Raw genomic sequence first — 14,499 nt, forward strand, 5'->3', positions numbered from 1 at the left:
GTTTTCATTTTAGGCCATAATAAGTGATTGCAGTTGCCAGAAAATGATGAAAGAAATACAATCAAGACCATGGTAGATTTTTTTTTTTTAATTGTGTATCATGCACACAAAGTGCACAACCCTCATGGGTTTACAAGACGCCACAAGAAAATTTTCATTGTTCAAACCTTTCGTTTCATTACAATTTTACAAATTGTTATACAGCTTGATCTTAAACAAATACTCTGCCTCCTTGCCCAAGTTTAGCAAATAAAATCTGCTCCAAGAAAGCTTCCCTTCCTGAGGCACAACTCAAGTTTTCTGTAATCACCCAGCCAAAACAAGTCAGCATTTTACTAAAAAAAATACCTCCCTTATGTTCTTGTAGGAAGGACAGGAAAACCAAACATGAGCCTCATTCTCAGTTTCATCTGGCTCACACAACAAACAGTCTGTCCTCCACTGGAGTGGCATTAAAGCTGCCTGGCTCTGTGGCTGATGGTCCTGTTCCTCAGTGGAACTGTGCACATAGGGATCTTTGCCTTCTGTTAAAATTATACTTCACAGAAGGTCATACACTTGTACTATCCTTCTAGCAGCCTGTAATGTGAATCCTCTCTAACACTGGTAGGAATGGTCAGATAATCTACATCTATCACCCAGTAAAGAGAAGCCCTCTGCCCCTAATGTCAAACAACCTCTTTCACAAACAGAAATAAAGCTTTCTTGTTTCACATCAGCTGACCATCACTGTTTTTTCTTTATGCTGCTGCTTATTCTTAAGGCCTGTGTGATACACAGTGGCTATTCTAAAAGTTGGTTTGGACTAGGCTACAGCGCCACCATGTGGGCCATCAACACACAATGGAGGAGGTGCTGGGTTGCTCAGTGGTGAATATTACTCTGATAATGGTTGTTTGCCTATAAATATGAGAGATCATTAATATTTGTAATCAGGATGAATGTTTGTTGTTTAAAATGCTCTAAAGTTAACCTGTTAACATAATATAGTTGTAGTTCATGCTACAACCTGAGATTATTTGTGTAAATGTTGGAGTGAAGGAAATACAGGGATAAATATACAATCTGGGCAAATGAGGCCCATCGTAACTGACTGCTGACAGCCAAATGACTGGGAAGCAGCTTTAAGATTATTTAGACTGGCGAATATTCATATCATGATCTCAGTCAGTTTATTGACTGAATCAAATAATAGATAAAGAATTTGACAAACCTCTGTGGGGCCACACTTAGGTTTTAAAACAGCACCCAGTGGCCTTTGCTGCTTTGCTGTTTCCTTTTATTTTTTTATACAATCATTGGGTGAAATCTTATGAGTTGTGCTGTTAAAATCGCAGATTAAAATCAGATTAAGGTTGCTAATAAAAGTGTTAGAGTGAAATTTTGTGTAAAATCTCTCTAGTGGAGCCAAAAATGATTGCCATTACCATTACAAACACACTTGACGAAATTTCCCCCAGTTTATTATAAGCCATAGAATTACAGGCACTAAAACAAAGAGGAAACAAATCCAACAGCATCTCAACCTGGCACACTGCCTTCAATAACCACACACACACACACACACAATTTGCCTTCCTCTGTCTCCCAGTCTTACTCCATGTTTCAGGCCCAGTGCTGATGTGTGCTCAGGTGACTGACAGCTGTGGCCATGAAGCACCACAGAAAACTGCAGCCAAAACACACTACAGTTCAACACAGTGCATGCAAAAACTAAGCAAACAACAACCAACTTAAACACAAATAATCTTCATTACACCCAAAGCAAAATGAAAATAAGTAATGGGACAATCGGCAATGACTGAAGAAAATCTAAGGGGGACAGACTGCGCAACACTGACACCTAGTGGCGCATTTAGGCTACTACCTTAAATGTGCATGTGTCCTTGTCTGTCTAGGAAGTTTAAGACAAACTCCAGATTACTGATTTAATATGTCAGTTTTCTGATGAGGCGAAAAAAATATGCATACACATCATGCCAAAAAAAAGCGCGGGAATGGAAACAGCTTCAGAATAAGTGAAAAAAAAAATATTTTCAAGGAGAGTTGCTGCTCAGTAAATCAAACCCTTCTCCTTGTCAGTCTTTTTAATGACCACTAGATGTTGCCTTCACGGCTCTGTCCCTAGACAGGTTTTAACCCAGTTTGACCCCATGTGATTTTGTCACGTGGTCTCCATCCGGTCAGGTTCATGCACGGCGCACGATTTGCCCTGTCAGTCTGTCGCCGAGCGTGAGGTGAGGAAGCATGGCGGAGGATGTGACTGTGTCAGAGGAGACCCTCACAGGCGCCCTGACTCTGTTCGTTAACCTAGGCAGGCTCCTGCTGCAGACGGCCCAACAGGAGGCACAAGGTAAGGCTGCTTTGGTTTGTACAGTCCCGGTGTGTTTCTGGTACGAAACGCCGTTTAAAAAATAGCAAATTTAGATTGAGAGCTATTGTAAGCAAAATTACTGATTTCTTAAAACATCAAGCCGTTTGAATCAATCAAACCGATCTTCTCGTGTATTCGGCCTATAGATAATCCACTAAAGATCCATTTGGGCTATTATTTAAAGATGTATTATGTAAAGATGTTCACAATGCTTGTTATCGTCCTCCGCGGTGTACTTTGACAGAAAACGAGAGAGCGAACAGGAGGACCGATTGTCTATGGCCAGCAAATAATCCGGGAATCCGGGGTGCTTGGTGGATTATATGTATGCCGCATAAGAGAGGGGATCCCAGTAATTCAGCTGAGATCTTAACACTTGTTTTATCAGGCATGTCTTTCGGGCAATAAGCAAGGCAAACATAAAGCTGCAAGAGTTTTGAATGAAGTTTGGCGTTGGGTTTCATACGGGACAGGACGGCAGACCCAGTGGAAACACGTGAACATCCTACTAAGTTGCAGCTGCACTTGTTTTAGTTCTGCTCACCATGGTTGTTAGTGCTTGGGTGATCACCAATTAGTTTATTATCTAGGTATAACTTAATTCTATTTTATAAACAAGCTATATAGTATGTATGCTTATTGTGCATTGTTAAGGCAGGTCAGTGTGATCAAGGCGGCAGATTAAAAATCCAGTGGCATTTTGAAGTTGAGCAAGGCCTTATAATTTAATCCGTGTCACACCCTTTGCCAGCACAATGACAGCATTGCACAAAGCTGATCCAGGACTGACTGTGGCTCTTTGTTCTCACCAGCCTCCCTGCAAGATTTTGTCCCCAATAAAATCACCACTTTATTTGGGCTGATGACTGCAGGGGCCAACTTCTACCAGAGGTGAGGGTCTCTCCGCAAGCTGGGGTTTGCTGACTTTTACACAATATTACAGACTGATTGTTTGCCAGCTTGTCTGACAGAGCTGTTTCAGAGGGCTTTCCACCAAGATTAGGGCCAAAGCCTTCAGAGAAACATTTTTACTGTATCATGATAGTCTGTGTGCTGTTTCAGAGGATTTTCAGCCTTGAAAAGGACAAATCACTGAATACTGAGAGGTACTCTTTTAGAATGTGTTTGGCAGGAATAGACTGCTCATTGACTCAATATCAGTGATTGGCTGCTACTCTCTGTGGAAAGCACTGCTGCCTGCCTGTTGTCATTCATTTACATGAGGATTTTATACGAGCTGATTGTTGCTTCAAACCAGTTTGAAAATCTTAACGGGATGTCATGTTTGACAGCCTTGGAGTGAAGAAGAGGAATGAAGCAGAGGCCATTTGGCAGAAGTCATACCAGTAAGTACGGCTGTAAATCCCCACTACTCCCACACACACCCATCCCTGGTTGGGATCAATAAAGTATCAATAAAGTATATCTATCTATCTATCTATCTATCTATCCATCCCACACCCACACACACACACACACACCAAAGCACAAAGACCAAAGTACTCATGAGAAAGCCTGCATGCTGAATCCTTTCTATTGGCTATGAATCATCACATGGCTCCATAATTGTGTGTGTTTCATGCAATAACACGTCTATGAAACAGGTTGTGTCTTTGTCATGTATAGATGGCATGTTAATAAGCACCAAGCAGCCTGTTTTGAAGAGATGTGTTTTTTTTTTTAATTATGGGCATGATGATTTGGGCTGCCAAACAAGTTATATTGAATATGAAGGAGCTGATAACGGCAGTTGTTAAGGACGTTGATTTGTGTTCCCCACCCTGCAGGATTCCTGGGATCCAAGCAGAACAATTCACATTGTTTCCCTGAGTATTTAATGTGAAAAATTCCCGTTGCTCTCACTGTGTCATTAGTTGTAACTGATAGCTAGACATCGACACCTCTCCATTGTGTTTTCCAGCCTCGCCGCAGTCAGAGAGCAGGTGGAGGAGTTCCTGCAGCTGGAGGTGTGTACATGTAAAAAAAAAAAATAAAAATAATAAGACTGTCTCATCATTTCTGTTATGTTGCATGGTCTAAAACTGTGGTTCTCAACTGTTGGAGCCTCAGGATCCATATCTATGCTTGGTTATGAAGTCATGGTAGATAGATGAATTATAACTAAAATATTTCAATGTGTGTGTGTGTGTGTGTTCAGAGTGAGTGGGATTCCTTTCTAGAGAGTGTGGACAGAGATCTGCAGACACCGAACACACAGCCGGCAGGAGCCACAGCAGACAGCCTGAGTGCTGACATTGCTCTCACTGATGCAAACAGTGGAGAGTGAGTTCACACACACACACACACACACACTTAAAGCTGTTTTAGTCATCAAGATAAATTGAGGTCAGTGATTTTTCTTTCCTTGATAGTGTTACGTTTCCCCTCCCAAGTAGAACACAAACTGGAGAAACAAAGGTTGCTAAAGGGGAAACTAACATAAACTGCATGAAAAACAAAACTGGGTCTTGGGTTGTAAAAGGTGGCAGGGGAATTTTACTTCTTCCTGCCACCCACTAAATCTATCAAAATGATAGAACAACAACAACAAAAAAAAAAAACAGTAAAAGAGTGGAAATCAGTGGACCAGGGGAAGGCCAAAACACAAAACCCCACACAGCACACAAAGTCAGTTTATCCTCACTAAATACCAAGAGAGCCAACTGAGGGTGTTGACTCTCACACACACTCACAACCCCTCTGAACTGAGCAGCAACTGCTCCTTATATATCCGCCCAGCCCCGCTGATTAATCAGACCTTCAGCTGGGAGTGGACACCACAGGTGCATCCACTTGCTCCTAACGAGCAAGGTGATTCTTGTGGGGAAAAACTCCAGTACTACCAAAACAACTCATAACAATAGGAAATTATTAATTCATTAATCCCTGAACTTGAACTAGAGAGTTTACACCCTAAAGAGTCAGTTTTCAGGTTTAACTGGTCAATATAGTAGTTGTAGGGGAGACTGGGGTAAGTTGAGCCAAAGGGTAAGTTGAGCCACCCCCTGTTGCTAGGAAACGGTAAAAAATATTGATCATATGACCAAATATTTAGGAGGAAGGCATCATTTTATGGAGTCTGTGAAGGTAAGAACCACATGGGTAAAGTGGTTAGACATTTATTTCCGAAAAACCATTTTTTACTCTTGAAAGTGAATTTAGTCTTTCATAAGTTTCATGAGTATTGTGTTAAAACCAAAATAGATCATTTTAAATTTGTTTTATACATCAGTTGTGGTATCTATGAGCTACAACATGAGGTCATAAACCTAGCATAAAAGTGCACCATTTTAGCTGTGGGGACTAAAAAAGTCAAAATGGTAGCTCTGGGGTAAGTTGAGCCATTTGGCCAGGGGTAAGTTGAGCCGGTAGGGGTAAGTCGAACCACCGGCTCCTGCGTTCTGCGGTGCGTTCAGGGCCGAGGCCGGGGGGTCCGGGGGCATGGGGGAGTGCTGGAGGCCACAACTGCTGCCGCGGAGCCGAGGGCGAGGCATTGGCGCACCACAGGACCCCGGAAAAAAGATTCGCAGACGCTCAGGCCGTTTTGACCACTTAAGCCTTTATGAGGGTTAAATATTAAATCTCTAAAACTCCCCAGACCTCACAGAGTTGGTGGTACAGCAAGGAGGTCTGAGCAATTTGTGTTCCCCTGCAGCCTCGACAGGTGGAATATTGAGTGAAAGCCAGGGGCGGAGCTATGTGGTGGCCAATGGTGGCCATCACAAATATGTTACGTTCATATGTTCATAACTGACCTTACTGTCAGCAAGGACACCAAGAAACTAGTGTTCTAGTGTTTTCTTTCCAGAAACACAGCAGTTAATGTTCTCTTCCAAAGCGCACTTTAAGGCCTGTTAAAACAGCTGTTTATTGTACCTGTTGGATTGTGTTTAATAAATAAAAATACACATGAATGTGAAGAAGTGACTGTTATTTAGGGAGGGAGAAGGTGAGGGAGGGGTGGGATGGAGGTGGGGAGGAAGGTGGGGGGTGAGTAGGGATACGGCTCAACTTACCCCGCTCCTATGCTCAACTTACCCCATACACGGGGTAAGTTGTGCCACAAGACCACTTTTTTTGGACAGGCTATATTATGGAAACAGTTATGTTTACACTCATTCTGTTTGTTTGAAGAGATGCACAACATCCTGAAATATATGCAGATATATTAGTTAGCGACAAAACTATGATTGCCTTGATGTAGTGATCCTAAATATGAAAAATGGCTCATCTTACCCCAGTCTCCCCTACTGGTTGGATAGTCCCCTATGCTGATGTTCAACAGGATGATAATTGATATATAAGTTCAATATCAACAAGAATATCAATAAGACAGAAATTACATTTCAGTAACATATCTGTAAAGTGTTACTATGGATCCCACCAAAGTTCTGGGCAAGATATACCCACCAGTGCTGTGATTGGTCATAGTTGCCCACTGACTTAACTATGTGGGTGGCTCTTGCCCAGAACTCTGGTGGGTTTCATAATAACACAGCAAGGGTCCAGCGATAATGTCAACCAGGCCTCCATGTTTGTTAAAATTCAGCAAACATACAATAGAATGTCAATAGATATGGCAATATGTTGTTGAAATATAATTTAAGTCTTATTGATATTCTGCTGAACTCTTGTTGAAATTTAATTTATATCAGTTGACATGCTGTTGAGCATCTATAGGGGGCGATCTACAGAAGGTGAGACCTATAGAGGAGCTAATAATGTTTCAGGCCACATGTCGTTACGGCTCTGTACACAGTCTTGAGTGAATAAGGCGCTCCTGGTTTTGTGTATGTTGCAGGAGTGTGAAGCTGGGACAGTATCTGGGGAAGGGACAGAAGCTCCTGTTGGTCCTCATCAGACATTTTGGATGACTGCCGTGACGAGACCACGTGGCTGAGCTCCAGGCCAATCAGGTCAGTTTACCTCCCGTGCCAGGAAGTCCGTGTCCAGCTCTCAGAAACAGTTTCGGTGTGTTCACGCCATCGTGCTGTTTGCCCGGATGGGAAGCAGAACCCTGTGCCTCGCTTTGTTCCTCAGTCTGGTCGGTCCAGAGGGCCGGGCCTCCACACTTTGTGGTGGCCCAGCAAAGCCTCTGCATTAGAAATTACCTGCTTGTTTGCAGAAAAATCCAAGCCACCCCTATCCCCTTTTTTAAATATGTTTAACCTAATGTGTAAAAGTCATGTTATATATCATTAGTTTCTATAGTCTGGTGCTTTGTGGTCACTTTGACTCTGGACACCATCACATATACTGAGTATAAAACGTAAGTGCACTTACAGAGTGTATCACTAAGGTCCAGACATTTCCTCTGCTTCTCATCTGTAGGTTGAGTGTCATACAGGCAGGGGCACAAGGTCATTTTATTTATTAAATTCTCAACAAATTTCTGATCTTCTGTTACCGCCGATTCACGTTATATTAGAAGATTGTATTAATGTCAGGAACAATGGTCTGTTGTTGCTATGACAACTGAGGGAGCGAATGGGTCAAAGCTCAAGTCAGCTGAAGTGTAACAAGCATAGGTCAATGATGGCATCGCTTGAAGTATAAACCAAACGTCGTTGCCTGTGGCAGATGTGGGCAGCAATGGCCACCAGGTGGTGCTAGAGCACCATAGCAGCCCACTGTTTCTCTTTAACCTCCTCATGATGTTTGTAGGGCCTCATGGACGCTCGGTCACTGCGGGTCTTGGTGGTTTCGTTCGGCGGCGTGGAGGGAGCTCGGCTCTGGCTGGAGCAGACTGGATGTACCTTCACCATGCTGCTGGATCCACAGAGAAAGGTGTGTGTGTGTGTGTGTGTGTGTGTGTGTGTGTGTGTGTGAGAATCTTGATTTTCAACTCTGTTTTCTCAGCTTTTTTTTTCTTTTGCTGTTCTGTTTACTGTTGTAGGCTTTAATCAAATAACAGCAATCAATATTTAAAATTAATAATTGAGGTCTCACTTTTGAGAACCTTGTAAATAGAAATAAAAAAGATATTTGCAATAAACTAGACTAAAAAAAGATTGAGGAATTGCATTCATGAGCTTTCTTCAAAACTTTCTACAGTTTCTTCGTATGTCATTTCTTAAGCTCTATCTTTTGAGAGCACATTTGTGAATTTGGCCCCTGGACCTACTAGGAGTTCCTTTCTGTTCCTCCTTTGTGTAGTTTCCAGTCTTTCAGAGTAAGAAGCACCTTCCCCGTGCCGTGAAATCATACATATTTGAGAATCTGAAATGTCACATCAGAAACTGCATGTGTCTGGATTTGGCCACTGTCGTGCTAATAGTGTGTATTCTTTGGGTGTGTGTGAATATGCGCTTGTGTCTAATGTACTTTTGTGCTGCAGATCTACAGGCAGTTTGGCCTGGGTTCCTCCTATGCCAAGGTGATGAAGTTCGGCTATTTGTTGCACTATTCCGAGTACGTGGCTGTGGGCAGAGACTTCCCGGACATCCCTCCTCGCCTGCTGGAAGACATCTATCAGGTCGAAACAGACACGGCCGTTGACTGTGTAGCATCTGATTCTGCTTTCGGATCTCATGGAAAATACATGTATTCAATGTATTCTCTGCTTTATTTTTCAGATGGGAGGTGATTTTCTACTAGATGAGGCAGGGAAGGTTCTCCTTTCCCACCCGTCTGAGAACCCCCTGGACCGGCCGACTGTGGCAGAGCTGCTGAAGGCCGCAGACGCTGACGGCTGCTCCACCAGCGGCACTGACACGTGTGCATGAACACCTTCACACCAGGGCGGGTGGAGGGGGGGATTTCTTTTCTCACAGCACTGACACCACAGAGGAAGAGCAGGTCTTCGGCCTACGCTGATGACGTCACGTCTCACAGTCATGGCATCATGGAGAGGCGTGACTGATGCGACACCGTGGTCCGAAGACAACTGATCATCTTCTTGTGCCAGTGCTGTGATGGTAGCACTCCTTCATAATGCTGATTCAGTCTTTACAGTTTAATTGAAATGATTCCAGGTAGCACTTTAACCAGGTCTGTCATTCTAATCAGAATGTAAAGTTTATTAAGACTTACCTTAGAGCTACACGAGCTAACTTAGGACTTTGGTGACCCCAAGTGGCAGCAAGACATGATCTGGGATCTTGTATCATGATCTAGAATTGTTTTTAACCGGGGGATACAGCCAGGGTAACCCATTTTTAATAATAACTAACACATAGCCCAGTTGATTTTTTTCATGTACATTCAAGTTCAAACTATGAATTCTATTGTTGTTTTTGCAGACCTTTACACCGATAGTTTTTTTTAACATATGGTGATAGTTTTATAACATGAATATCTACATTTTACCATCTCACATCTCAAAAATTCAGATAAGCTCAGGTAAGGTGTCACATTCAGATAGTTCCTGTGGCGTCCATTGGGTCTCAGTTATCAATATGTTGTGAGCAATGTGAGCATGTGGAAGTGATGCACCTGTGTGACAAACAGATGAACGGACGCACACCTGTTCATAGGCCTTGTGCTGTGTTGTGCTTCTGGCTTTTCCCTGTAAATATATATTTTTTAATCGTGTGCCTTTTAATCCCAGCCTGCATTGGATGCACAGCCCTCCAGTTCTAATAAGCAGCAGTCAGGTGTTAAAGGTAGGCCTTTGTATCAGAAGGGAGAAAAATGAGCCCAATGCAAGCCTGGACTCACAACATTTTGGCCCCTTAAATTATGTTTGCCATCAATTAGCCTAATCTGGGCAATGAAAAACCATTAAAAAAAAAAAAAACAGGGTACCCTTTTGATGGGTGGTTTTAGACAATTTTACATTTTGACATTTTAGGATACAGTATGGCCAAATCGGTGTCATAATTGAAAAAATACTGCCTATAAAAGACAAGCTATGACCTTTGGACATGGTTTACTGGCTTTCTTGTGTTGTCGTAAATTTCCTCTGCACGTGCAAAAAGGCCTGACTCCTGTAAAGTTTGATGAATCCTAGTTTTCTTATGTAAATGTTGGTGTAAAGGAAATATGCAAAAAAATCATTGCTTGATGAATGAGTTCCAATGTGTTTCACTGTGTGCTACAACACCTACAAGGGATAAAACACACCATAAATGAGATGGAGCACATACCTCTACTGATGCTACACAGGCATCGCAATATGTCAGGTTTTTACCACGAGTTAAATATTTCCTCCATGTGCTGTTATCAACTTGTGCCGCATCAGGAGCAGCACACACTTTCATGGCTGTCGCTGGGAAATGGGACATGGAGACTAGAGTCACTTTAAAGCATTTTAGCTGATTATTCCAGCATCACAAGGCCAGTCTGCACTAGACTTGCTCTGTCTGCTGATTGGCTCACAAAGTTGACATCAGGTGAGTCTGTCTAGAAGCTGCATGCCTCTGTGTAAGACGCCACACCCATCTTTGGATAATCACTGGGTGCAGTTTTGGTCACTATGCAGCTACAGATGCTTAACAACATGATGAACAATGTGATCTCTGATTCTCTGCACACTGTGGTCAACGTGTCTGTGCAAACAAGTCCTGGAAGCCATTTTTTCCCCCAAAGATGGCAATGTCATTTTTTACATTTTGAGTGTTCATTTTGGTTTATTAGTTAAAGCCAGTGTTAGGTTTAAGTTGGCAAACATTGGGAAAAGGCTGTAAGGAATGAATCTAAGTGAATTAGTTCACACCTTTGCCATCCTAGGAGGAAAAAAAGTCGCCTCCTGGATTGTTTGGATTCAGTTAGTTATTTTTGCCACGAGTGTTTCACATTTTGAAAACTGCTCACCTACCTGGTGTAATGAATCCAAACACTGAAGTCTTTTGAATAATCACAACTCTTAAGATCCTTTTTGTTGCCTAATGAGTAAATGAACCATGTCAACTTTCAATAAAGATTTAGAAAAAAAATGATGACATCCAGCTTTTTAAGTGCATGGTCACTGTTTTACACACTGTAGCTTCTGATCCAAGGCACATTAACATAAAACGTGTAATTATTACAGAGTTACTCCATGACTCAGCAATGAGAATTCATTTCCCTAGAATATAGGAATGGGCTTCCCAGAGATGTTGACATGGAGACTGTGTGTGTGTGTGTGTGTGTGTAGACAAAATATTTAGAATTCCACAAGCTGAATCACATAGCTGAGTCTGACTGGCTTACATTCATGTCAGTGCAACGGAATGATTATATAATCTAAATAAAAAATGATCCTGTATATAACTTAAATAACATTAAGCATATTTGTGCTATGAAGCATGACTTAAACTTGAAAGTCTGAGCATCGTCGTGGCAAATAGCTACATATTTAAATACTGACAGTGTGTGTCATACTATTAAACTGTCATATAAAATGAATGCCTTTTACAAAATAACTGCATATTCAAGCTGCTAAGTAGATAATTGCAAAACTTTTCACTTGTAAACATTTACATTCCTTCATGACTATGAGTAACAATTTTGCAAAATGAACAAAGTTGTGAAGCTTGGCATTGATTACCAGGAACTACCAGGATTTTTGTGTTCTTAAAAAAGTAACTAGCATTGTTGTCGGCTGAAAAAAAAAAAAAAACACATAATACAACATAGGTTATTGTGAACCATAGCTTAACTTCCTATATACAACCAGTTGCATAGAACAGCTGATTCTGACTGCATAAGGTTCATAATAATAATACAATTAAATCGTTTGAACTCAAATAAAGTGAAGAGCCATGTTTTCTAATGTGGGAGCAGTTTTCTGCTGAGCACCAAGTGACCCTCACTGCTTCAGCCATCCCTCTTTACTGGTGTCTGAATGTTGTTGCAAATCCTTCTCGCCACTAGAGGATCTTGGGGAAATCCCAAATGAAACATAAATGAAAGCTTTTTTAAAAAATAGAATGGATTCTTAATTATAATGGGGATTCACTAGGATGATGGTCACTGAATGGAGGTCATAGTTTACAGTGAAAATTACTTTTTTTCCCCCAAACTGTCATTTTTAAAGTGCCACCCTGTCGTCAAACTCGCACAGGTAGTTCATGGTCCGGTCGCAGTAGTGGTCCCACCAGTCCCCATCATCCGATGACATCGCCACGCAGTTTTCCCGCTTTCCTCCGTCCGGCTGGCTAGACAGGAAGTGCCTGCGCCACTGGAAGTACGTGACCCGCGTCCCATCGTCGAAGAGGTACATGCCCTCGGATCGCAGGTCGTTGATGCCCAGCCAGACGGGCCAGTTGCCCGGGTGGAAGAAGGACTTGACGTAGTCGGCAAGGGCCTCCTGCTCCTTGCGGTCTCGGGGCATCGCCATGCGCCCCCCGCGCTCCAGGCACTTCCTGGAGGCTCCGGCGTAGTCCTCGTAGCTACGGTAGACCAGGTAGCATTTGTAGCCCACCCTGTGGCCCTTCTGGCAACCTACAGGGCAGAGAGGAGGAGGGGAGAAAATTCTTGTTTTAATTTTTTGTTTATGTTGAACTATTCTGTGTTTCCATAATTTCATTTCATTCTGCCCAAGTAAAACCATATCAGGAAAATGTAATCATGAAATTATTTTCTTCTTTAAATGGTCACAGCTATTTGGATGTAATGGGACAGTTTGGCTGTGTTCAGGCTAAAAGAGCCAAAAGTTGAAGGACCATACCAGTGATTTTGAATGTTTGGCCCATTTACCACAATTTTCCTTGATTTTACGTTTCAGCAAACTATTTTGCAAACATGCAGGGGTACTGAAGATTTCACAATGTATAATCAAAATCCTTCAATTTTCAAATTTAAATTTTTGGTTGAAACAGCCACCTTTTAATGTTCTGCTTCTATAGCTAACAAAGTCATCACTATTCATAAACCACAGAGCTGATAATTGTCAGTTCGGCTCAGGTAAGCTCAAGAAATGATGTTCCACCTGTAGGCTTCATCAGGCCATTGATAGATTGTAGCTAGTTGGTTACTGGTATGGTCCTTTAAAATACTTTAGATTTGATGTCACACACCAGTTACACTGAAAGTCTCAAAATACCAATATTTCTCTCTTCTATGTTCCATTCATTGACGAAATGTGGACAGAGATCTAAATGTTTTGCTTGAATGTGACTTCTCACACTGACTCTCACCCTCCATGCTCTTCACATCACCACCTGTCCTTTCATGCTGTATGACCTCACTTCTTCATATTATATGAAGGTAAAGTGATATTGTGTCTGCTGTTCACAGACATTATTCCAAGAACCAACATATTATCACAAATAATGACAGTCATTATTTGTGATATAATTTGCTAAAATTAAGAATGAGTTTGGCACCTTCCAGTCTTCCAATCTCCTTGCGGTTGTCCTTGCTGTACTGGTCAACCTCCCGAATGTTGTCCTCCAGCTCCCCGACTTTAGCTGCCATTTTGGTGATGAGGAACAACAGAGACAAGAAAACATGAAGCTTAGTACAAGGAACTGCTACTAAGACTTTTCTTTGGTTTTTCTTATTGAACTTGGTTTACAGTTTTTTTTTTTCTACTTTTTTATTTCACTCTGGTGGGGATGATTGATCGTAATCCTGAAGTCCTTCAATTCTTTCTTTATGCAGCACTAATCACTAATGTCTCTCTGTTTGAAGCCCATTGTTTGGGGATGTGCATTACCTGATTTTTATTTCCTGTAAGCTTTAACTAAAAATATTTTTAAGGGAGACCAGAGCCTGTAGAAATCAAGTGTCTCAGAGTAGGAAATAGGTCATGAGTGCCAAAAAATTCTCAGGTTTACATAAATTTGATTCTACTTTTTTAGGATCAACATTCTCATGACATAAAAGCATTCATCTGAGCCAATAAGAGAACAGCAGAGGAGTCCTAAGGTTAGGAGTTACAACAGGGCACTGAAGGGAGGCAACAGTGGCAACACAGGCACATTTTACAGACACTGGATAATGATGATTTAATGAAAATACAGACTGGCTTGAGATGGCATCTTTTATGTCACTGAGTTCGTCCTGATGCCATTCGTCCATCTGCCTGATGATCATCTGCCCTCTCTGCATGGAAGTATATGCATAACTGTTTGAAAACGTGTGTCCATCACTTAAATGGTGATTTCAAGTAGTTCAAGTAGTTACATAATTTACGAACCAATAGGTGGATAAATGATGTACATTAACGGTCCCATATCACTAATAAAGAATTTAATAAA

At 41.8% G+C, this 14,499-nt stretch overlaps 2 protein-coding genes across 2 annotated transcripts in view; one reads left to right on the forward strand and one right to left on the reverse strand.

Moving 5' to 3' along the window:
• The first annotated feature begins 2,212 nt into the window (after positions 1-2,212).
• On the forward strand, positions 2,213-11,242 carry selenol (selenoprotein L). The gene is made up of 9 exons (XM_030046738.1): positions 2,213-2,353; positions 3,187-3,265; positions 3,667-3,720; positions 4,296-4,341; positions 4,533-4,657; positions 7,176-7,290; positions 8,039-8,161; positions 8,712-8,849; positions 8,950-11,242. Exons 1-9 carry the CDS (start codon positions 2,248-2,250, stop codon positions 9,097-9,099), a joined length of 936 nt encoding a protein of 311 aa, XP_029902598.1. The 5' UTR covers positions 2,213-2,247; the 3' UTR covers positions 9,100-11,242.
• An 11-nt stretch (positions 11,243-11,253) lies between these two features.
• clec11a (C-type lectin domain containing 11A) overlaps positions 11,254-14,499 on the reverse strand; it is a 5,905-nt gene continuing 2,659 nt past the window's right edge. Inside the window, exons 4-5 of the mRNA XM_030046739.1 lie at positions 13,624-13,707; positions 11,254-12,739 (exon numbers count right to left, since the gene is read on the reverse strand). Of these exons, the coding sequence (XP_029902599.1) occupies positions 12,327-12,739; positions 13,624-13,707 (497 nt within the window). The 3' untranslated portion in view covers positions 11,254-12,326. The remainder of the gene's footprint in view (positions 12,740-13,623; positions 13,708-14,499) is intronic.

This window comes from Myripristis murdjan, chromosome 24 (assembly GCF_902150065.1).
Source record: "Myripristis murdjan chromosome 24, fMyrMur1.1, whole genome shotgun sequence".
Classification (NCBI taxonomy): Eukaryota; Metazoa; Chordata; class Actinopteri; order Holocentriformes; family Holocentridae; genus Myripristis; species Myripristis murdjan.